At 44.9% G+C, this 24597-nt stretch overlaps 1 protein-coding gene across 2 annotated transcripts in view; it reads left to right on the top strand.

Moving 5' to 3' along the window:
* Positions 1-24597, top strand: part of OCRL (OCRL inositol polyphosphate-5-phosphatase) — a 611352-nt gene that overhangs the window by 296562 nt on the left and 290193 nt on the right. For both annotated transcript variants that reach the window (XM_086918813.1, XM_086918814.1), the window contains exon 14: positions 14460-14569. In XM_086918813.1, coding sequence (XP_086774939.1) covers positions 14460-14569 — 110 coding nt within the window. The remainder of the gene's footprint in view (positions 1-14459; positions 14570-24597) is intronic.

Genomic DNA, 24597 nt, shown 5'->3' with positions numbered 1-24597 from the left:
ACGCATATCTATGGTTTCTCTCTCATAAATTGTATATAATTGTACAAAAAATGTATTGTCTTTTATATTGTTAGTAGTTTGAATGTGTTTACAGTATGATTGCAATGTCTTTTGGTATGAATGGTGTATATAGGTAAGTTGTGACATGGTTATCTTTTGTATTGTTCATTTGTAATGTGCTTCAAAAAGTATCGTTGAAACAAAAAATGTTTTGAAAAAATACAAAAAAGAATTGTGCAAATAAAATGCAGATTTGAATTGATTAATTCTGAGAGATAAATTACTTCTTGCATATAGTTTTGCCCATATGCATGGTATCAAATAAGTGCAGTGAAATTACTTGGCAGTATTGGCATTCTGCACTATTAGCTGGATGGAAGGACGCATTAGCGAGGCAAAATGGTGGCAAAATGTGTCAGTCTAATTATCTCAAGCGCCTTGCACGTTACCGCTCCAACCCCCCCCCCGCGCGCCATGTCCGCCGCTCCTCCCCTGCTCCTGACGTGACGACGCACGTCGGTGCCGGCGCTGCTTTGGGGAACTACTTTTTTTTTTAAATGAACTTTTTATATAAGGTTTTTGTTTTACATTTTTAACCCCTATGACCATCTACACACCCTGCCGACTTTAACGGTGTATCGGGTGTATAGATAGGCACTGTGGTTCCCGAGTTTACCTGGCTCAAAGGTGAGAGTTCTCTCTTTATAATAGTAATATAGATTTAAAGCATAGTAGCCAAGTGTACATAGACATCCTTTAAAACGACAGTAGCATGAATACTAAAATCCTGAGGGTATCTGGTGTGTAGGAGCGAGTGATAAAGGTGTAGGTGAAAATATGGAAAGCATACACGAGTCATACATTCGTGTGTACATTTTATTCGTGCTAACGCAGTAATTTGCTAGGGTGCCGTGAACGTTATTCCGTGTCCGATAGTAAAACAAAATTAATTAAAAAGTGATTTGTCCGTGAAAAGTAGAAAATATGAGCTTACGATTAAGTCGATCTTTGCTTGTGCCTGATCTGGAAAGAAAGCACGGGAAAATATTAATGCCCGCCGTTTGGTATGGGCTTAAAAAAGTATCTCGTTCTCAATGGAGTCGCTGAATCGGTCGGTAACTTACCGAAAAGGGTGGGGGCCGGTTGCCTGGGATTTTGACAATCGCGTTCGGCTGGTGTGGGTAGTCGAGTGTTGCCGGCGTTTAGTAACCGGCGTGTTCGAACTCTTAAGGGGTACCTTTCTGCTCTTTCCGCCTTCTTATGGCTACCTGATCAGCCTTCCTTATTCAAGTCCCCCATTATAAATAGATTTCTGGAGGGCATCACACACATGTTCCCTCCTGTTCCCTTCGTGATGCCCCAGTGGGACTTGAATCTTGTACCCACTTATCTAATGTGTGCTCCCTTTGAGCCGCTCCATAACTGTCCTCTCAGTCTTCTTACCCTGAAGACTGCTTTCCTGGTTGCCATTACCATCCACCACAGATATTCTGTTAAATCTGTATCTGCACTTTTTTAGCCGTGGGAGACTAGGTGACACAATTAAAATTCATATTTTCATCTAGTGTATCCAATTTTATATTCACCACGTTCACTCTTTCCTTTGACACTGCTAATTTTTCAGTAGCCACAGAACCTCTGAGTTAATTTACTTTTGCACCCCCTCATTAACACACCATCATTTACATCACAACAGGTCACAATAACATTTACTGACCTTTCCTTTACATCTCCTGGGCAAGGAGGACCCAAATGATGTAAACGAGGGCGGTACAGAGTGGCTATCTGATGGGAATTTTTTCCAGCCTTTGGAGTGTTTAAAATTGTGATTTCACGTTTAATTTCACTCCTTGTCGTTTTCCACTAATCTTTTATGTATGGTGTAAGTTCTTGCTGCCGCAGTAGAGTTTCATGTTTTGTCTGTTGACCTCTAGGTACTCTATGTCTAAATGCCATTACCTCTGCCAGGAGAGTGAGTGAGCTCCAGGCTCTTTCTTCTACTCCACCTTTCCTCTCTGTTCATCCGGACAAGGTGGTGTTGCGTACGAGACCTTCCTTTCTGCCCAAGGTTGTCACAGCCTTCCACATTGGGCAGTCCATTACCTTGCCCACCTTCTTTCCGCCTCCGCATCCCTCGAAAGTGGAAGAGAGGCTCCACCGTCTGGACCCAAAACGTGCGCTCTCTTATTACCTAGATCGCACACGCCAGTTTCGGGTGGATGACCAACTCTTTTGTTGGTTACGTGGGCGCGAAGAAGGGAAAGGCGATACACAAGAGGACCATTCCGCGGTGGATCATCTTGTGTATTCAGGCATGCTACTCCATGGCCAAAAAGGAGCCCCCTGCTGGATTGCGGGCTCATTCCACTCGAGCCACGGCAACAAGAACTGCCTTGGGCCGAGGAGTCTCCTTACAGGACATTTGCCAGGCAGCTACGTGGGCCTCGCTGAACACGTTTGCAAGACACTACTGCCTGGACAGCCAAGTCCGGAGGGATGGCTTCTTTGGCCGTTCCGTCCTCCAGGACTTTCTGGTGTGATTATTGGTTCGCAGACCCACCACCGGGGTTGGTATTGCTGGGGTATCTATTCTAAGGTAAGGAATCTATCACTAACGTGTCTCTTTCAGATGCACAAGTAACTACTTGTGTAACGATATATCTGTAAGAGACATTAGTTAGTGATAGATTCCGTACCGACTCACCCATCCTCACCGTTCTGTGAACCGATATCTAGGGTTAAGGTCATCCCCTTCCAGGGCCCTAGTTTCATGGCACCAGTGTTGGTTCTATCATTGCTCTGTGTATCAGAACTGACGTCAGCGCGCATGGGTGGCATCTAAGTACTCCGACGTCATTCCGGAGCCACCGACGCCGACGACGGACGCGGAGCCGCAGACGACGCCTACCGACGCGCAGGGGTATTGCTACGCAAAAATTTCCGGATCCAGTCTGACGCCTGGGGATATTCTAAGGTAAGGAATCTATCACTAACTAATGTCTCTTACAGATATATCGTTACACAAGTAGTAACTTGTGCTTCACGCTTTAATGGTCTCATGGGAAGATCCAGGGCGCTTCGTCATGACAGAGTGAGAAAGTTGCCCAAAAATGTTGGTGCCCCCGGTTAAATGGAGTAGAACTTCTGAAATTACAAGAGTCCAGAAACAAAGATAGAGTTTACCATTAGGGTATTTATACCAATGGAAGTTTTGCCATGGTCTGGTTTTGTGTTCACTAGGTACTCCGCTATGTTCTTGGTGATCCAACCATTCGATAGTGCTTCCATCACTGAGATGCTGATTCTTTTCGTGAGCGATTCCGTGGAGTCTGTGTCTATTTTGTGGTAGTATTTTGTGTCGGCTAGTTGTCTAATGTATTCATTGCTATAGTCGGTGTTCAGGATGACGATAGCTCCACCTTTTTCTGCAAGTTTTATGGTGATTGCCGGATCATCGTTGAGGTCTTGAAGGGCTTTCCTTTCTTATGTAGGGAAATTGTCATATGTTCTCTTGGGTTATGTGTCTGTCACTTAGCTATAACTTCCCTTTTAACAATTTCTAAAATGACCACAGCACTTTTAGCTCATGTGTATATATAAAGCGACCGTTCACAGTAAAGATCACGCTACAAACTACAAGCACCTGGCCCTCCAATGGAGAACCCAGACCTTAGCAAAACTTTCTTTGGTATAGATACACTAATGGTAAACTGTATCTTTGTTTCTTGACTTTTTTTTTTTTAATGTTTTTATTGCAGGTAATATATGTCACATGTTATCACATCGTACAGTTCTATATCTAGTGGACACAACGTGCCAATCTTCCAGCAGTTCTTTACACAGCCCATTAGCCCACATCCCGGAGGCCGGGCGGCGTGTTTCAGGATAAATTAAAGGGCGTAAAGTAATAGTCCATCGTAGCCATCTACCAGGAGGAACTCGTGCCTGCTTTTCCTTTCATGAACAACCCTTCCAACATAAAGCCCCCCCCCCCCCCCCCCAACAACCAACATCGCAGCGTTAACTTAACGAACGATCGTGATGTACTAAATACTCCTTAGTGTAGCTCGTAATACCCATTCTCTCCATAATCTTTTGGAGCTCTTACCGGATGTTTATGCCTAATAGGAACCCCCCATCTCGGTGTCAGGTGTCTCTACTTGTTATTCTCCAGGAGTTCCTCACTAATCTAGTGGTGTTGTATAATATGTCGTGGAGGGTGAACCTATAACGTATCCTAGGGGCGCTGATGCGCAATCTAGAGCCCTTTGTGTTCTTGATGTGGTCTCCCCCCCCCCCCCCCCCTCCCCTCCCTATAGTTCCACCACTTCCACATGTTTTCTCAGTTTGCTTTCTAGTGCTATGTACCAGGAGTGTCAAGTGTTTCGGGGTGTAATGTATCCTCGGTGCGTTGTTGGGGCTCCCTTTCAATATCTTGCTCCTCTTCCTCGGCTTGTGTCTCCAGATCTCTTAGGGCCTGTACTAACACCTCCCATGCCGTCGCTGCAGCTAATGCTTTATCATCCTGTCGCCTGTGCGCCATCTGATATCTGAGGGAGCTTTCGCAAGCAGCCCATTTCAGGAATTCACTCATCCATCGTCTATACGAGGGACCAGCTCTTGCCTTCCAATGTCGAGTGATTTCGCGTTTGGCTAATATAAGATCCATGTCAATGAATTTGCTAGTGTTCTTGTTCTTGGGGGGGTGAGGGAACCAGTGCAGGACTCGGATAGCCATTTCAAACTGCAGCTGCCTCCCCGTCACCTCGTTTAACACATCCCCTATCGTCTTCCAATAATCTTCCAGCATTGGACAAGTCCATAGCATATGGTCTAATTCTACTGCTTCTCTAGTACATCTCGGGCATGCTGCTTCAGGCACTCCAAAATATTCACGGATTTTCCCCGGTGTGAAGTACGCCCTATGCAATATAAAAAAGTGTACTAGTTGGAAGCGCGCGTTCCTAGTGCTCTTGCGGGCTCGTCCCATTATCTGCGCCCAGGCTGTCTCCGGGATCTCTTTACATATGTCGGCTTCCCATTTGTTTTTCAATACAGTCAAAGGTGGTAGGTTTTCACGGAGCATTCTGCCGTAGAGGCACTTGACCGCTTTGTAGGTGCCCACTGCCATCATGGTATACTGGCAGGCCATAGTTGTTGTGGGCTCCATCAATCCCTCCTAACAGTGTGCCTGCACAGCCCTGGTGATCGCGGCATGCAATAAGAAATCTCCTCTTGGTAGGTCAAATCTTTCCTGGAGCGTCTGGTAAGGCAGTAGCGCTACATCCTCATACAAATCTCCTACAACTTGCAGTCCCGCCTCTTCCCAAACCTGCAGATGTGACCAGTCCACTCCATGCGGCAGCGCCGTCACCATTCCAATTGGAATTTCCGGCGCGTATGGGTGGCGTACTCCCGCCAGGCGTTGGGATCTGTTCCAACAAAGTCGGAACGTTCGTTCCTCTATGGTTAGGTCTCGCAAGCTCAGTTTCTGTTGTAACGTTATATAAGCCAGGACGTGCCGATGTATGCCTCTCTCTCTCTCTCCTGTTCTGGGCCTCTGAACACTCTCGCCACCTCTTGCGTAAAGAGCGGCAACTGTGCTGCTAGATAATGTAGTTCAAAGTTCGAGACTACAAGTCCCCCCCTCATCCTTCGGTCTAAGGCGTGTATTCTGGGCGACTCTGCACCTCCCGTGCCCCAAAGATATGAAGAGAGCTGCGATTTCAGCGCTTTGAAAATGGAGCTGGGTATCCACACATGTAGCGTTCGGAAGTAGTACAAGAGTCTCTGCAGGGCTACCACTTTCAATAGGGAGATCCGGCCCATCAATGAGAGGCAGGGTCATCCAGAAGGCCATACTACTATTCAATGCTCGTATACAGCGACCCACATTACCCTCCAGCATATCCGCCGGTGTGTGGTATGTGTACACCCCAAGGTACTTCAAGCAGGTGGGTTCCCATTTTATCAACGGGTGTATATCTGGTCTAGGCTCTCCCTGCCGAACAGGAAACATACACGTCTTAGACCAATTGACTTTTAGGCCTGAAAGCTCCCCAAAGCGTTGCAACAGCCTTTCAGCTCCAGTCGGGGCCTCTTCCGCCTTTTCAAGAAATAGCAATAGGTCATCCGCGTAGAGGGATGTAAGGTGTCTCCCATCTCTGCCGTCTAATCCTCTATAATGTCTACCCGTCCTGATCTCACTGGCTAAAGGTTCTATCGCGAGTGCAAACAAGAGGGGGGACAGCGAGCATCCCTGTCTTGTCCCACGTGTTACCTGGTATTGGGGCGATAACAATCTCCCCACTCGTACCCTTGCCATCGCTGAGGTATATAATACTTTTGTCCTTTGATAAATTCTTCGCCCAGCCCAAAGCATTTCAATACATTATATAAGTAGTCCCACTCCAGGCTATCAAAGGCTTTCTCTATGTCTACAGAGAGGATCAATGGCACTTGTGCTTCGGAGTTGTCAGCGCACATGAGGCGTATGAGTCTCCGAATATTCGAGGTGGTGTTGCGCTTAGGGATGAAGCCCGATTGGTATTCGTGGACCAGCGAGGTCATGCATGGCAGCAATCGGGCCGCTAATATACTACTGAGAATTTTATAATCCATTGTTAACATGGATAATGGTCTATATGAAGCCTTGTCACTACTCTCCCTCCCCGGCTTCAGCAATGGGATCACCAGCGCTTGCCTCTCCCCCTTCAATTTTTTCCGGTAGGCCGACCAAACGGATATTACACCTGCTCCTGTTTTCGACGTCCTCAGCTCTCCTCTCCAGCGTTTGTAGTCGGGCCAGGGCATTTTCCATTTTTCTTTCCAGGACTGAGTGAGCGGGGGCCAACTCCTGCAGTGCCACTTCGTTTTGCTTAACTCTGTCCGTTAACTTGGCATGATCTGCACGGAGTAGCCCCAATCCAGATGCCACCTGTGCGATGTCCTGTTGCAAGGCATCTTTTGTTGCCGTTATGGCCTCTAGTATGCGGTCTTGCAGTTGTTGGAGATCCGCGGGTCCCGACATGGTAGGGTCTTGCGTCTCTGCTGTCGCAGTACCATCCGTTTTCCCCTTGGGTTTCCCCATGTCTCGAATCTTCTCTCGATTCCAGTATACCTCCTATGCCGCCAGGGGAAGCTCAGGCCTGACTGGGTTGGGGGGAGGGGGGCCCCACATGTTGGGTTCACGCCACTTCGGGCACCCTCGGGAGCCGGCCGTTCGCACAGCCCTGACCACGGCAATCTCTAGGCACAAGTGAGTTGTTCTCCCCAGGTGTCGGCCACCGCCAGCTTCGCAGTCCTACCTGCAGCTCCTAACGCAGGATGTCTTTGTATTGAGCCAGTGCCTCTACCCCTTCTTTACATCAATGTGGTGACACTCAGCAGTGATAAGGTTGGTCGGTCAACCAGCCATGCACATCACTGTCCTCATCTGCGGGCCTAGTCTCCAGATAAGAGACTTCTCAAGGTCAGCGTATTTGAGGCTTTCCAGTGTCTCCAGTCCCTCTTCTTTGTGACCTTGCTCTTCTGATTATTCAGGGGCCTCTTCCGTGCCTTTATAGCACCCCACTGGCACCTGTCGGCGTCACAGTCCTGTGTCCAGCACTCGCCGATATGTGTTCCCCAGTTTAGATCTCGGGTGTACTTCTAACCAGAGGGGGGGGTCAGCGGATCGTGTTCCAGCCCCCAAGTTCAGTGGTTTACCGTGCGAGTAATGCAGGTCGGGGCCTAGCACATGTCCTCCTGTCTCTTGGTGTGGTGCCTCAATGGGTTTCCGGCTGGCAATCCTCTCCACCCAGTTCTAGCGGCCTCTGTGCAAAGCCGGATCCCCCTCCAACGGTTCTGTTCACCTGTGAGGACTCCCTCCTACCACTTAGCGGTTCGGTGTGTCCCGGTTTCATCCCCCGTTCGGCTGTGCTGCCCTGTATCCCCCGCTCAGCACAGGGCTCCGTCCTCCAGCTCCCCGCAGGCCTCCTCTCCACTTACCCCGTCTCACCGCTCGCCACTAGTTGCCTTCCGGTTCTCCCGTTCACTGGTTCGGCGCCGAGTGGGTCGCTCCACTCTCTCGCCTCCATGTGCCGCTCGCCCTCCTGCTCTACGTGGCGTATGCGCTCACCCCCGCCAAGTCTTGTTGGAGCTTTGCTCACTCGCGCGAGTTGCCGCCCTTCAGGGTTCGATCAAATCCTGGGCGCCATTTTGTCTCTGTGCCGGCTAGAAGACCTCTCCGTCCTTACTCCTTTGTTCGGCAGTATTCAGGTTATTTCAAACGCGCCAGACAGCGCCGCTACAGTCCTGGTCGTCGCCCTTGGATCGGTGACCTTTTCCTCGCGGTTCGCCGCACTTTAATCCGGATAATTGCGGGATCCGGTGCGGAGCTCCGAGCTCACGCCGCCATTCCCGTCGGCGATCAAGCCACGCCCCCTTTGTTTCTTGACTCTTGTCGTTTCAGAAGTTCTACTCCCTTCATTTATCCGGGGGCACCGACATTTTTGGGCCACTGTAGATACAACTTTCTCACTCTGTCATGACGAAGTGCCCTGGATCTCCCCCTGAGACCACAAAGTGTGAAACCTGTTGACCAGAACATATGCCCACTAGGGACATATAGGTGCCCAGCTACCAAGGGACATAATGCTCCCTAAAGCAGTACCATACACTTTGTTTTAATAATGACATAGGAAACACCTTAATAAAACTTAATTACTCTCCCTCCAGCCATTTTTTAATGCACCTTCTAGGACGTCACTGCCACTTACACCGACGCACCCATACGGCTTCATCAAAAGATCTCTGAAAAAGAGACCCTTCGGGGGACCCATAGGGCATTGGAGCGCTGGCCCGACAAGGAGCAAAAGCCCAATGATGACGCATGACATCCTTCAGGGTGTGTGAGGGCATTAAGATGAGGACACACTGCCCCCACAAATAGAGTAGCACACAACGAAAGTACCTCTTACTTTCCTTCTTTTTCTCTCTCTACTAGGGAACAGTGACTCCCTTTTGATATGAGTATACCGAGAACACTGGTAACACCTTCTTAAAAGCTCACTGGAATACAATGTAAAGCTCACTGGAATACAATGTAAAGCTCTTGCTCCTTCTACAACAGTTTTTTTTATGATCCTCACCTCCAATTCTGATTCCTCACTCCTCCCTTGCCAATATTACTCTGCCACCAAAAATGACCATTTCATGTCCTACTGAAACCTACTATCCTCCATAGACCTTAAGCTGACTGATCCACGGCCACTTGAACTCTGAGTCACACGTTCCATACCTTTGGGATATGTCCAAGCCGGGCCATGAGGTAACTGCTATTTTTGGAGGCTTTAGCTGGGTACCAATCCACCAGGCAGCAAGCTCATAAACAAGTAATGGAGGCAACTGCTCACTCTGCTGTATTAGCAGAGGTAAAAGCCATTACACTTTCCATAACATCCTTGGCTCCGCAACATAGGACGCTGCGGGGAATTCAAATGATGCTTACGGACCTGAATGCCTTTCAATCACTGCTCACACAATGGAGAGGATATTTGAACTTTTCTAACAGTTTGGCTGCTCACCTTATTACACATCAACCATAACACAGAACCCCAGCATTATACCCAATACAGATTATGGCCTGTCTGCTGCGCCACGATAAAGTCCAGTCAATCCTCTAGTGTTTCTGGCAGCATTGCCCATATCACATATGGGTCATAAAATTACCATGGCAGTCAACTATTCGATGAAGACTAACCTCATCAGGGAATCCTTTCTGGCATTGCATCCAACTCTGAAAAGAAAAGGAATAGGACATGGCGTACAAGTCCCAGCGACCATGATAATTGCAATAAATGAGATTTCCCAAAAATATAAGAACTTGCTGGGAAATCTTTTGAATGCAACCGCTGACATAAGGATGGGTACAGAAGAACCTTCCCTCCATCGAATACTCTCATAAATACTCCTGAGGGAGATAAGCTAAGAATTCACCACTCATCAAAAGAGAGATACAAATGATCTTCCTTAAAACACACTAGGAGTGACTCATAAATTGGGCTTAAATTTTTGCCCACTCATCAAGACATTTAACTAAATGGCTGACCAAAATGTGCATAACTGCAAGGCAAGTTTAGAGTCCACAGACCATTAGCAGCTGCGAGTACCAAACCTCATGCTGCTCTCCAAGACTCGCTCTACTGAAGATGTTAACCTAATATTGCAACTGGACATTTTTTTACACCACTGAAGAATGGCTAAAAAAAGAATGACATTGGTCTCACTTTATGTAAATGTTTAATTATCTACATCGTAAGCAAATCTGTTTTGTCATATCGGTCTACCAAAAAGCCATAAATATCATTATTACGGGAGGCACACCCCTTCTACCACCAAATCTTCAAAACAACGCAGAGATTGGTGGGGACAGTCCTTTAAGTAGTAAGGCTGCAGCATAAGAAGAGCATGCAAATTCTGTTTAAAAATCCAATTATTGCAGGAGATAGCCCTTCAATGGAAGAGATTCTTAGAGGAGAATCGATACCATTCAGCGACTAAATTGACAGTTCCTCGCAACCCCCCCATGAGCCAACTTTAAACATCTTGAAGAAGCCTAAATGGGTCTTAACTCCATGTTCGAGGCATGTGGGCTGCTGAATTCATATCTGTGCATAGATCGCCGCCTAGTGTTGTGCCGGGATGATTGCACATTGTTGTCCTGGAAGAGTCTTCAAGTATCACGAGATAGGTGGCTCCTCCCCTGGACTACAGTGCGCATTGGCATCCTCTCCATCTTCAGATAGTTTTTTTCCGCCATTGGGTTCGGATGTACTTTCTTGACTCAAGTTCGGAATCGATATAAAACACTTTTCGCAAGGCCAAAAGGCCTTCGGGGCGTCGGTATTGTCTCTCGTTCGGTACCTATACTTGATCCAGTTCTTCGAACAGGACGTCGAAGGCCGTTTGCCTTTTTCGACACTAAAGGCCCCAACAACGATCGACGATGGAACGGAGCCCCTTCAAGAGATGCCCCGTCAGCAACTCCAAATACCCTCAAATTGACGTGCACCCAGTGTGCAATAAATGTTTATCTCTGGACCACGACGAGGCCAGCTGTATGGCCTGTTCCAAGTTCCGGTCTAAGAAGACGCTTCGACTTCGACGCGCCGCACGACAGCCGGTGCAGAAAACGGCGCCTGACCCGGAGAACATCTTCGAGGCCGATGACGATGAAGGCGTTGATGTACTTCTTAATCCCAAAGAAGGACGGGTCTCTCCGGCCCATTCTAGACCTCCGACCTCAGACCCCTGAACCAGTACATCTTGTCAGAACATTTTCACATGCTGACTTTACAACAAGTTCTGCCATTGCTCAGTCAGGGGGACTTCCTAGCAACCCTAGACCTAAAGGATGCATATTTCCACATTCCCATTCACCCAAGTCACAGGAAATATCTCAATTTCACCGTCAACAACCAGTATTACCAGTTCAAGGTCCTGCCTTTCGGCGTCACTACTGCCCCCATGGTGTTCACCAAGTGCTTGGCGACAGTGGCTGCGCACCTTCGAAGACAACACATCCATGTCTATCCTTATCTGGACAACTGGCTTGTCCAAGCGAAGTCAGCCCAGTAGTGTGCCAGCCACATGTCCCGCACAATTCATCTCCTACACAGTCTAGGATTTTAACTAAACTACCCAAAATCACACCTTCAACCCGCACATGTGCAGCAGTACCTAGGTGCGACAATAAACACTCTGACAGCGCAGGCCAACGCTGCCAGAGTCAACAGCATGCAATTGCTGATTCAAAAGTTCAGGCCCCAGCACTCACTCCCAGCGCAGGTATTTATGCAGCTGATAGGTATGATGGCCTCCTGCATCTTCATAGTCCCGCACGCGAGGCTACACATGCGCCCCCTTCAAGAGTGCTTAGCACAACAGTGGAACCAGGCTCATGGACATCAAAAAGACCTAGTGTTGGTGACCGGTCGTCCATACAACTCTGCATTGGTGGAACACACAAAACCTTTGCAGGGGACGACCGTTCCTAGAGCCTGTCCCACAAATAGTGCTGACAACAGACTCATCTCTCCAGGGCCGGGGAGCGCATGTCCTCCATTATACCGTGCAGGGACTAAGGACGACTCGGCAGCAAAAGATGCATATCAACCTGTTGGAGCTGATGGCAATCTTCATGGCAATGAAGGCATTCATGTTGCATTTGTGCAACAAAGTCGTGCTAATCCGGACGGACAACATGACTGTCATGTATTACATCCAGAAGCAGGGAGGCACACACTCACCACAATTGTCTCATCTAGCCCAGAGCATGTGGAAGTGGGCCATTCAGAGGAACATGTTCCTCATGGCGGAACATCTCCCGGGCAAGGACAACCAGATGGCGGACCTGCTCAGCAGGCACAGCCATCAGATGCACAAGTGGGAGATACACCCTTCGGTGCTCCAACCATATTTCCAGCAGTGGGGTCATCCAGAGATAGACCTATTCGCCACACAGGAAAACGCAAAATGCCAAACCTTCGCCGCCAGGTTCCCACACCCGCAGTCTCAGGGCAATGCGATATGGATGAACTGGTCAGGCAGATTTGTGTACGCTTTTCCTCCAGCACCGCTTATCCCGCTAGTGGCACGCAAACTGCGACAACACCATGACGCTCATCCTGGTTGCTCCAACGTGGGCAAGGCATGCGTGGTACACCACGTTCCTAGAACTTTCAGTGGTGCCTCACCAACGACTGCGCTTCACTCCCAGTCTCCTCACTCAGAGCCATGGAGACATTCAGCACTCAGATCCGCAACAGTTGAGCCTTGCAATATGGCTCCTGAGGTCATAGTTTGGCTACCTCAACTTACCCCCTGACTGTATGAACATCATCAAGGAGGCAAGGCGACCTACTACCAGGGCATGCTATGCGGCCAAATGGAAGCGATTTGTCATTTACTGTTCCAATAATGACATAAATCCGCTGGATGCGTCCACGCAAAACATTATCTGTTATTTGCTACATCTATACAGATGCAATCTGGCATACAGTTCCATCAGGATACATTTGGCTGCGATGGCAGCTTATCTTCAGAACAGACAGCCTCTTTCTCTTTTCAGGGTGCCAGCCATAAAGCTTTTATGGAGGGACTCAAAAGATTCCTCCCAGACACCCTCCTTCTGTCTGGAATCTGAACGTGGTTCTCACCAGATTAATGGGACCACCCTTTGAACCTCTTCACTCTTGTGAGATACAGTTTCCAACATGGAAAGTGGCCTTTCTAGTGGCAATCACATCGCTAAGAAGAGTTAGTGAGCTTCAAGCACTAACTATTCAAGAGCCTTTCATGCAGGTTCATGCTAATAGGGTAGTGCTGCGTACCAACCCTACATTCATGCCTAAGGTGGTGTCGCAGTTCCACATTAACAAAACCATAGAGCTACCTGTTTTCTTCCCAAATCCTGATTCAGTGGCAGAACGAGCACTGCACACTTTAGATGTTAAAAGAGCTCTCCTGTATTACGTTGACGGGACAAAGGATTTCAGGAAAACTAAGCAACTGTTTGTTGCCTTCTCCCCTCAACACAAATGCAACCCCATTTCCTAATCCGGTATAGCCAGATGGATTGTTAAGTGCATACAGATCTGTTATCAAAAAGCTAAACGCACATTAATGGTTCCCCCAAGAGCGCATTCCACACGCAAGTTAGGGGCATCCATGGCTTTCCTAGGTAACATTCCCCTAGAGGATATATGTAGAGCAGCCACATGGACCACCATACATACATTTACCAAACACTACTGCGTAGATGTACACTCCAAACAGCAAGCTGCTGTAGGACAGGCTGTTCTCAAAACTCTTTTTCAGACTGCTGCAGCTGGCACGGGCAACCACCGCTAAGGAGGTAACTGCTATTTATTCTATGCACAGATATGAATTCAGCAGCCCACATGCCTCGAACGAAATATGCGACTTACCAGTATACATCTGTTCTTGGCATGTAGGGCTGCTGACATTCGTATCGCCCGCCCTCCTCCCCGCTGCCTGTCGCAGCTGTAGCATTAGAATCATTCTTGCGCATGGTCATCACTTACTGTATTACACTCCATCTCTGCCACAATGGCGAAAAACAATCTGAAGATGGAGAGGATGCCCATGGGCACTGTAGTCCAGGGGAGGAGCCACCTATCTCGTGATACTTCGAAGACTCTTCCAGAACAACAATGTGCAATCATCCGGACCCAACACTAGGCGGTGATCTATGCACAGATATGAATGTCAGCAGCCCTACATGCCAAGAACAGATGCATACTGGTAAGTAGCATATTCCATTCATGTCGCTGGCAGAAAGGGCACTTGGATAAAAAAAAAAAATAGCAAAACAGATTTGATGAGAAGGCAAGTCACGTGCAAACTCAACAGTTGAGAAGAGATTCGCTCATGTTATGTTATTTTGTATTTTTTAGTTGAATATTCAACGTGATTTGAAGAATGTTTTCTCGGATTTCATTGAAGGACACATTGGCTTCATCCCTACCTACAAATTTGATCCGAAAACTGACCGCTGGGATTCTAGGTAACCGTAACCATGTTTTCTAAAAGTATTTATTTGCACCCATTTTCTAGGATTTAGAAGGCAGCAGTTTAAGAGAAAATGTACCAACCACTTTTATTCCGTCGAAAGTAATTACCTGCTTGACACTTTACTGCTCCTGCAAACAAAAGATGAATAGTTTCAAATTCAAGGGGAGGTTGATTATTACAATATTATTGTTGAGCCAAAATATGTTGCTATGTTGTGGCTAGATCCAGAAATAGAAGAGTTCTCTGTTTGACCACTTTCTGTGATTATTTGTTGTAAATGTGGTGCACCTCAGTTTTTTAATACCGTTTTTAGAAGAAAAATAAAGGACACCTAACAGGCAATTTTTCCCCATTCCTCGCTCCCACACCCAAAAAAATATATTATAATAATTGAATATATTTTAGATTCCCTCGAGTAGAATCCGTAAACACTGGAGACTTTGAAAATCCTCTAGATTGGTGGGGGGGAGAGGGAAGGGGGGGTAAATAGGACGCAATTTGGCAAGTAAACTTTATGTGGAAAAAAGATTGTGAAGGCTTAAAGATGAAGTGAACCAAACATCAATAAAAATGCTTAGTACTGGATAGGGAAAAGGCGAAAAGACTTACCGGCCAGCTGCTAAAAATATTGCAATCCTTTGCTTCCTGTTTGCTTAATTGACTTCCATGGTGTACTGTAAAGGGAACTCTCTTCCAGAAACGAACTCAATGTTAAGAGTGCACCTCTGCAACAAACACACACGTCAAAAAGAATATCTCCAAGGGGCATTTTCTCCAAGTGAGGAGTAAGTGCTCTGAATTGAAAGATTATATATGAAGGAATCACTATTCGGGCAGAGCAAAATGTAAGTTATGCCAGGGTAATTTTGTGTTATGCTTGTTTCGCAACATTCCAAATTACTGCTTTAAGCCACTTTGCTTGATTCTGTGCCATTTGCTGTAAACATGTGCTGAAAACGCACAGAAATAGAGCGTGGGCTTCTCTGCAAAGTGATTTGTGTTTTTTGCACTTTTAGCGAGAAATCCGTGCTTGAGTGAAAGCTTTGTGAGGATGCATTTTGCTCAAAAAATAGCACACAGTGACTGATTTGCATTTCGCATAATTTTACCGAAAGTTAATACACCGCAAAAGCAATCTATGCGAATTTCGCAAACCCATAATCAAAACTAGCTACTAGTAGGAGATCGTAAATAACCTAAATTGCCATTTTCATAGACCAACTGCACTTGCCCTGAACAGGAAAATGTTTGGAATCAGAAAAACAGTGACCCTACGACATAGCAGAGTGTATCGATTATAACATAATAAATGCACTCTAAAAAACCTATAGTTCACATTCAGAACAGGTCATTAAAAATGACAAAACTCTTGCCATTTCATGAAGCAAGACATTGAGATTAGCATTTTAATAACTACGTCAATGATGACCTAAATAGAAATTCAAAAAACGTAGCGATAGATTTTACTTTGAAATTTTTTTTTTTTTAAAGACAATAGACCACAGCAGAGTATGTTGTTGCAATTGCTTTGGAAAATGAAAATAATGTTCTCTTACCTAACATGGCGAGGTATATTATGCAAATTACAAGCGGGCGGTGATAGCAAAATCAACGTAGACAGAAATAATCTGTGATACATTAAGACAATTCCTCAATTTAAGAGTAATGGAGTATGTTTGTTTTAGGCCAAGTAAAAGTATTGGGGAGAGCAGGGAAACCTACTTGCGCAGTTGGAATCTTTCGGTTAGATAAAATGAATAACCTTGTTTATAATCAAACAGATTTTGCATTCAAAGTAAAGTTAGTTTTCTTGTTGGTTAAATTAATTATTCGCCCCAAATGTCCAGTAGGTGGAGCTTGAGATTTATGTATTTTCTTGCATTTGACGGCGTCCGGATGACATGGTCAAATCGAGAATGGTGTAAAATGGAATGCCTACCAAGAGTGACGAGATAAACGAGTGCAATTCTGTATAAATATGTATTCAGTAAGTTCTCTGGGGAATGCAAGTTACTAAATGTTCAAAAGCAACACGTGGTATTTACGTATATTTAATTACCTATTTTTAAGATAATAGCACCTTGATTTTGGTTTTGCGTTTATTCGTTTTTTTGGGGAGAATCAGTGTGTATACTCTACAGGTTTGTAGATCAAATGTGAAATCCGGAGTAAGAATATACTTTCCATTAACTTGATAATACAAAAACATAACTATCTAGTATCCCTGGCAAGATAATGGGGTTAACAGGTGATGCTCCTCCGCCAGACAAAGACTCAAAGCTCCTAGACTCATCAGGTAAAAGGGTTGCATCCCAGGCAGCAAACTTCTGGCGCATTGCTAACTCGCAAGCTTTACTTGCAAGGTACGACAGGGCTCACTATGATAAACTTGAAAAACTTATGCAACACCTTCCAGATGAGTACAAGACCAAAGCAAATGATCTCATACAAGAGGAAAGGTTAATCCCAAACACCTCAATAAAATATGCCCTCGATGCTGCAGATACAGCATCCCGCGCAGTTAATACAAGCGTGTTATTACGTAGACCTGCATGGTTGCGCATATCTGGCTTCAAGCAAGAGGTGCAGTCTACCATCCTCAATCAACCCTTAGATCAGGAACACTTGCTTGGACCCACTGTGGACACATCTTTAGAAAAGATGAAAAGACACAGATACAGCCAAATCCATGGGGGCTTTACAAGTAACAACTTGTAGAGGTTCCTCGCTCCTCTTAAGAGTCGCCTCCAAGACCTCTGGTAAAGACACTTCTTTCACTTACAAAATCCCCACTCAAACTTCCCCAAACAGAGGATATTGTAGAGGGACTTACAGAGGCATTAACAGGGGCAGTGGAAGTGGTTCTAACACCCGCAACTTCCCCACCACAAAACAGTGACTTTCCTTCACTCCCCCAGACCACTCCACTCCAATTGGGGGAAGACTATCACAGTTCCTACCTGTCTGGAATTACATCACCACGGACAAGAGGGTCAGACAAAGTATCCAGTATGGTTACTGCCTGGAACTGACTTCTGCCCCCCCCCCCCCCCCCCCCCCCCAACATACTTTCTAAACAACGTCCAATGTCCACAGAACATCTAACACTTCTCAGGCAAGAGTTTCTCTCTTTCTTGCAAAAACGTGCAATAGGACTGGTTCCCCTACACCAGCAAGGCACAGGGGTTTACTCCCTTTATTTCCTCTTTCCCAAATAGACCGCTCTCTCAGGCCAATATTAGACCTCAGAGTGCTAAACCTATACATACAATCCGACCATTTCCACATGGTCATGCTACAGCAGGTCCACCCACTGCTCCAACAAGGCAATTTCCTTGCCACTTTAGATCTCAAGGACGTCTACTTCCACATCCTATTCACTCTGCTCTCAAGAAATACCTACGATTCATAGTGGACGGACAACATTACCAATTCAAAGTCCTTCCATTCGGGGTCACAACAGCACCCAGAGTCTTCACAAAATGTCTTGCAGTGGTAGCAGCCCATTTAAGAAGCCATCACATTCATGTGTTTCCTTACCTAGACGACTGGCTCATAAAAGCCAAGTCATGCAGCAGTTGTGTACAACAAGCACACAACACAATCCAGCTGCTGCACAACTTAGGATTCACAATAAACTTCACCACGTCATATCTCCAACCGTCTCACACCCAACAGTATTTAGGCGCAACAATAGATACTTCCAAAGCCCTAGCACACCCCAATCAAGCCAGGATAGCCAGTATGCAAACTTTCATAACAAAAATGTCAACCACAACACTCACTACTAGCTCAAATGTTCATGCAGTTAATAGGGGTGATGTCCTCTTTCATCTTAATTGTCCCTTACAGAAGACTCCAAATGCGTCCGTTACAAGAATGTCTAGCACAACAGTGGAACCAAGCTCAAGGTCATCTTAAAGATCTGTTGTTGGTAGACAGCCGCACATTTCGCTCTCTGCAATGGCGGAACACACAAAATCTTTCCAAAGGGTGGCATTTTTTAGACCCGGTTCCACAAATAGTACTAACAGCGGACGCATCGCTCACCGGCTGGGGAGCTCATCTCTTGAACCACACCATTCAAGGTATGTGGATCCCTCAACCAAACTCCTCCACATCAATCACCTGGAGTTACTAGCCATATTTCTCGCCCTAAAGTCATTTCAGAAACCTCTCGTAGGCAAAGCTGTCCCCGTCCGGATGGACAACATGATAGCAATGTACTATACACAAAAACAAGGGGGGGGACACACACTCTATGCAGCTATCATGCCTAGCACAGATCATTTGGACATGGGCCATTCCTCAAAAGATATACCTCTTATCAGTGCATCTACCTGGGATACATAATCAAATTGCGGATCTTCTCAGTCATTAACAACAGCAGATTCACAAATGGAAACTTCATCCTCAAGTTCTTTTTCATTTTTTTCAAATGTGGGGCCACCCAGACATAGATTTGTATGCCACAGATTTATACACAAAATGCCCAAACTTCGCCTCCAGTTATCCAGACCCATTGTCAAAAGGCAATGCGATATGGATGAACTGGTCAGGCACATTTGCATGCGCTTTTCCGCCTCTCCCACTCATTCCGTTACTGGTGCGCAAACTCAAGCAACAGTCTCCCAGAATGATCCCGGTTTCTCCAAGATGGACCCAACAACCATGGTTCACGACACTGCTAGAACTCTCTGTAGTACCGCACCAAAAAACTGCACCTCTTCCCAAAACTTCTCCCACAGAACCATGGAGAGATAAGACATCAAGAACCAGCTCAACTAAACCTAGCAATCTGGCTCCTGACGTTTTAGAGTTTGGTTACCTCAATCTCTCACCAGACTATGAACGTCATTAAAGAAGCTAGAGGTCCTACCACTAGAGCATGCTATGCAGCTAAATGGAAAAGATTTGTTATTTACTGCAATAACACAATCAATTCTCTAGATGCTTCAACTCAAAACATTATCTGTTATCTCCTGCATCTACAAAGATGTAATCTGGCATACAAATCTATACGATTAGATCTTGCTGCTATAGCAGCTTACTTACAGCAGACAACACCTATCATTGTTTAGAGTACCTCGCATCAAAGCATTCATGGAAGGCCTTAAAAGAATAAGTCCTCCTAGAATTCCACCCTCTTCAGTATGGAATTTAAACGTTGTCCTCACTAGGCTTATGGGTCCCTCATTTGAACAATTACATAATTGTGAATTGCAATTCTTCACATGGAAACTGTCTTTCCTTGTGGCCATCACATCTCACAGAAGAGTAGGTGAACTCCAGGCATTACCATACAAGAACAATGTTTGCAAATACATCACAACAAGGTGGTTCTTAGGACAGACCACAAATTCTTGCCTAAGTAGTTTCAGCTTTTCACCTTAACCATTCTGTTGAGCTCCCAGTTTTTGCCCCTCAGCCAGACCCAGTAGCTGAACGAGCTCTTCATACGCTTGATGTCAAAAGAGCTATTCTTTACTACATTGAAAAGACAAAAAGTTTCAGAAAAACTAAACAACTTTTCGTAGCTTTCTCACCACCACATAAGAGCAATCATATATCAAAATCTGGAATTGCCAGGTGGATCGTTAAATGCATTCAAAAATGTTACCAAAAGCAAAACGTACCCATCCATTCCCCCTAAAGCGCATTCCACACACAAAATAGGGGCATCCATGGCATTCTTGGGAAACATCCCCATGAATGACATTTGCAAAGCCGCAACATGGTCTACACGGCACACTTTCACAAAGCACTACTGTGTAGATGTGCAGGCAAAACAACAAGCTAAAGTGGGCCAGGCTGTACTAAGAACACTTTTTCAAACGACTGCAATGAATACAGGTAACCACCGGTAACAGCGGAACTGCTGTATAGACTATGCAAAAGTATGTGATCTACATTTCATATGCCTCAAACTGAAAATGCTACTTACCAGTATGCATCTGTTCTTGGCATGTAGAGCTGTTGATCCGCATACGCCCACCCACCTCCCCGGACACCTATATGTGTTGCAGTACTATCTTACCTAGATACAGTACACATGGACATCTTTCTATTTCTACCTAACTCCATCATCACCCTTCATGGCAAAACAATCTTAAGGATGGAGTTGATGCCCCTGCACACTGCTAACCAAAAGAGGAGTCGCCTTTCTCGTGACTACCAAGACTTCTACAATAAAAAAGTGCAAACATCCGAGCCCAACCCCAGATGGCGATCTATGCAAAAGTATTCGGATCTACAGCCCTACATGCCAAGAACAGATGCATACTGGTAAGTAGTAATATATATATGGTCACAATATTAATTAAATACGCTGCAATCGATCGTGAGGATACTAACTCTCGATACTGGTAGGACACGAACAGGGTTTTATTTAAAAAAAGAAGTAGAGTGGAAATAGATTTACGCCTCCAAAAACACGAAGAGATAATTAAGGCCTGCAAAATATTCAAATTTGCAAGGGCCAAAAAAGACAGTCAGGGAGAACATTCTCCTTTGCACGTACATTTGACATAGCTAAAAGACAGGCAATGGGGGCTAAAAATCCACCAGTCATTACTACTACCTTGCGCAATATCGACATAAGCAAGACTGATCTTAGTTCAGCAGCAAGTAGTACTGGGTCAGAAGAGGGTGGACTCAGTCGCATACCAGCATTCATACTAAACAGTTTCTCTCCATCAGAAGAATTTAGTTTTTTAGTAGAGGATCGCCGCTAAACATTGCGGCAGAGCACGCAGGCGAAGAGCGGCGCAGACGGAGGAACAAATGCAGAAAGCAAAGGCGCCAATGCAAAATCAGGAAATTACAGGGGAAGATGGCGGAAGACAAAGAAGAAAAACTAAACAATGAGCGACAAACATATGTGGACAATACTGTCATCAATCTATCTAATCGTAATCTGACAAAAACAGAAATTTGATTACTGTCTTTAGGTCTGTCATTCTGTCCACCTAACCGATTCAAATATCTGCAGATCAGAATCAATATTTTCAAATTTATTCATAAGCTAATACTGTTAAAACACTTCAAATTAAGTAGCGCTATGACTACAGCTTACTATCATCATGGAAACTGGTAAAGCTAGCAGTAAACTACAAGTAGGTGACATTGCTAACCTTAAAAACATTCATGCTCTTGTGGATAACTCAGACAACGCCATTTAGAGTACACAGGAACAACTAGTAAATCTTGTTACCTCTGGTAATTTACCTGACTCAAGCCCATTCCATCCACCATACACCTTTATCCCGCTCATGCCTAAAGATGCCATCGATACATTCAACAAGTGTGTCATCAATGATCTAAAAACCCTCAACCGTAAAGTACTGGCATAAAGGAAAACGTGTTCTTACAGGGATATGCAGTATGCTGCATTAATGAAGAAGCTCAAAGACAATCCGGACATAATTGTAACCAAGGCTGACAAAGGGGGCAACACAGTGCTTTGGCCCAAAAGTGAATATTTACGAGAGGCAAACAGTCATCTCAACGATGTCTCATGCTATGGTAGAGCCACAACTAATGATATGAAACAACTAAAGGAGTTAAGCCACAAGCAACTATAACAATGGAAAAGGGATGGTCAGCTGAATTAAAATGAAAATTGCTTTTAAAAAGTTGATTTTCCGATCACAGCAGTATTATATTTCATCTCAAAGGTACACAAACAAACGTTGCCCACTCCAGGTAGACCCATTATATCAGCGCAGAGGAGTCTGTTTGAAGCCATGTCCACATACGTGGTGGACTTTTCCTGCATGAATTTGTTGACGAGTTGCCTTCCTTCAATAAGGATGCCGGACATTTTTTATCTACTGTACAATTGGTGCCCTGGCAGGATGATTATTTGTTTATTGTTATGGACATTTTCTCCCTGTATTTAAGTATACGTCACACTGATGGGCTAAATGCAGGTAAATTCTACTTGGAGAAAAGAAGTATTGTTTTTTACCAGCATAATACTATGTTATTGCACATGATTAAATTGTGTTTAGAGAACAACTATTTCTTGTTTAACAACGAGGTCTTCCAGCAGCTGCAGGGTGTGGCCATGAGGGCTTGTTTCTCCCCTAGCTACGCGTGTTTACAAGTGGGCTGGTGGAAGGAGCATGTCCTCACGCAGGCCCACGGCCAGATATATGAAGCCCATGTTAATCGATGGTGGCGATTCATTGATGACATTTGTATTATCTGGAAGGGATCATCTGAATCTGCCAATGAATTTGTTAAATGTGTTAATAACAGGCTAAATCTTGAATTTACTGCTCAGATTAGTTCAGAAAGAGTTCAATTCTTGGATGTAGAATTGTACTTTGAGAACTACATGTTACAAACCAAGCTCCACAGAAAGGTTACAGCGGGTAATGCAATATTGCATGCTTAGAGCTCTCGCCCCGTCCTCTTTTGAAAAGTATCCCCTATGGGGAACTTTTACGGATAAGACTCCTTTGTAGTTCCAATTATGATCAGGTGAGGTGTCGGAAAGAATCCTTTGACAGATTTTTAGCCTGTGGATATAAAAGTAAACATTTGAATCATGTCCTGTCTAAAGCCAATAACATGAACCGCAGTGAACACTTGGGAACAATTTCTAACAAAGCTACTCGTAAAACCTTCATGAACAGTAACACTACATCCTCTGAATCAGCCCCTGTTCGTCTCATTACCACTTTTTGTAATCAGGACAAAGAAATCAAAAAGGTCATTTATAAGAACTGGCCAGTTATCCAAACTGACCTAACTCTGTCACAGTTGGTCCCTAACTTACCTCAGATTACGTTCAGGAGGGCTCCCCCCGATGAAGGATGCCCTGGTAAGAACGAGCCCAGAGACCACTAAGACTGGTAACTGGCTATCCAAATGCACAGGTTTTTTTAAAAAGTGCAGCACGTGTAGGGCCTGCAAATTTGCAACCACCACGTCACTAATGCTTTTTGAATCTAATTCCATCAAAATATCAGGTTTTTTCACTTGCAGAACGAACCACGCGGTATACGTACTTGAGTGTTCGTGTAATTTGAAATACGATGGTAGCATGAAATTATAGTTATTCACCCGTATTTTACAACATCTTCGTGCTATTGTGAACTCAGACGTCAGCTACCCTGTGGCACGCCATTTTAAGTCAGTTCACCATAACAACCTGAATGAGTTAAGGTATTTTGTTGTAGATGCGGTACCTAAGCTATTAAGAGGTGGTAATAGAGAAAAAAGGTTAAGGCAACTGGAATCCCACTACATTTTACTACTTGATACCAAGATGCCCAACGGGCTTAACACTGGAGAGGATTTACATAATTTGTTATAATCATTGTTTTTTCTTATCCTGGTCCTGTGTAGAAGGTGACTTTATATGTGGGCATTATTTTTACCGATCTTTTAGCCAATTCATGCTCTTGTTTTGTCCTAAATTTCAACCTTTAGGGGTTTTATTTTGGTGTTATGAGTTTGATTGTGGATTTTTAGACCATTTTTATGATGCAGCACAGTGCTTTTATTCTATATTATAGGAAGTACACCTTGGTATCAGTTGTATTATGATCTATATGTTGGAAAATCGGTAATAAGATACCCTATACTGTTTCTTTGCTGCTATTTCTTTTGCTGCTAGTTCATTGTTAGTAGTTTGCACACAATTTTTTTGTACATGCTATAAGGAATAACTCTGGGAGCTGAATGTTTATTACGGCTATAGTACATGCATTTTATACAAAATTTGAAGTATGCATAATGCCATACCATGCCAAAGTTTTTGTTAATGCTGCTATTTGACTGCCCTTTGGCCACAATGCTTATTTTGCACATATAGTATCACTTGATACTTACTTGGAATTTATCTGCTGCTAGTAGTGACAATTATAAATTCACTTGCACTTTACAAAACTAGTACCTCATTGGCGGGATCAATTTGGATTGGTTCTTTACATTTTGCACATGTTATATGTTTTATACATTGTTTTTAAAGACTTGCATCTATTTATACAATGTATGATATTCTATTGC

The sequence above is a fragment of the Lissotriton vulgaris genome, chromosome 4_1 (genome assembly GCF_964263255.1).
Source record: "Lissotriton vulgaris chromosome 4_1, aLisVul1.2, whole genome shotgun sequence".
Classification (NCBI taxonomy): domain Eukaryota; kingdom Metazoa; phylum Chordata; class Amphibia; order Caudata; family Salamandridae; genus Lissotriton; species Lissotriton vulgaris.
The sequence above is the reverse complement of the archived record's forward strand: the minus strand, read 5'-3'. Positions and strand labels throughout refer to the sequence as shown.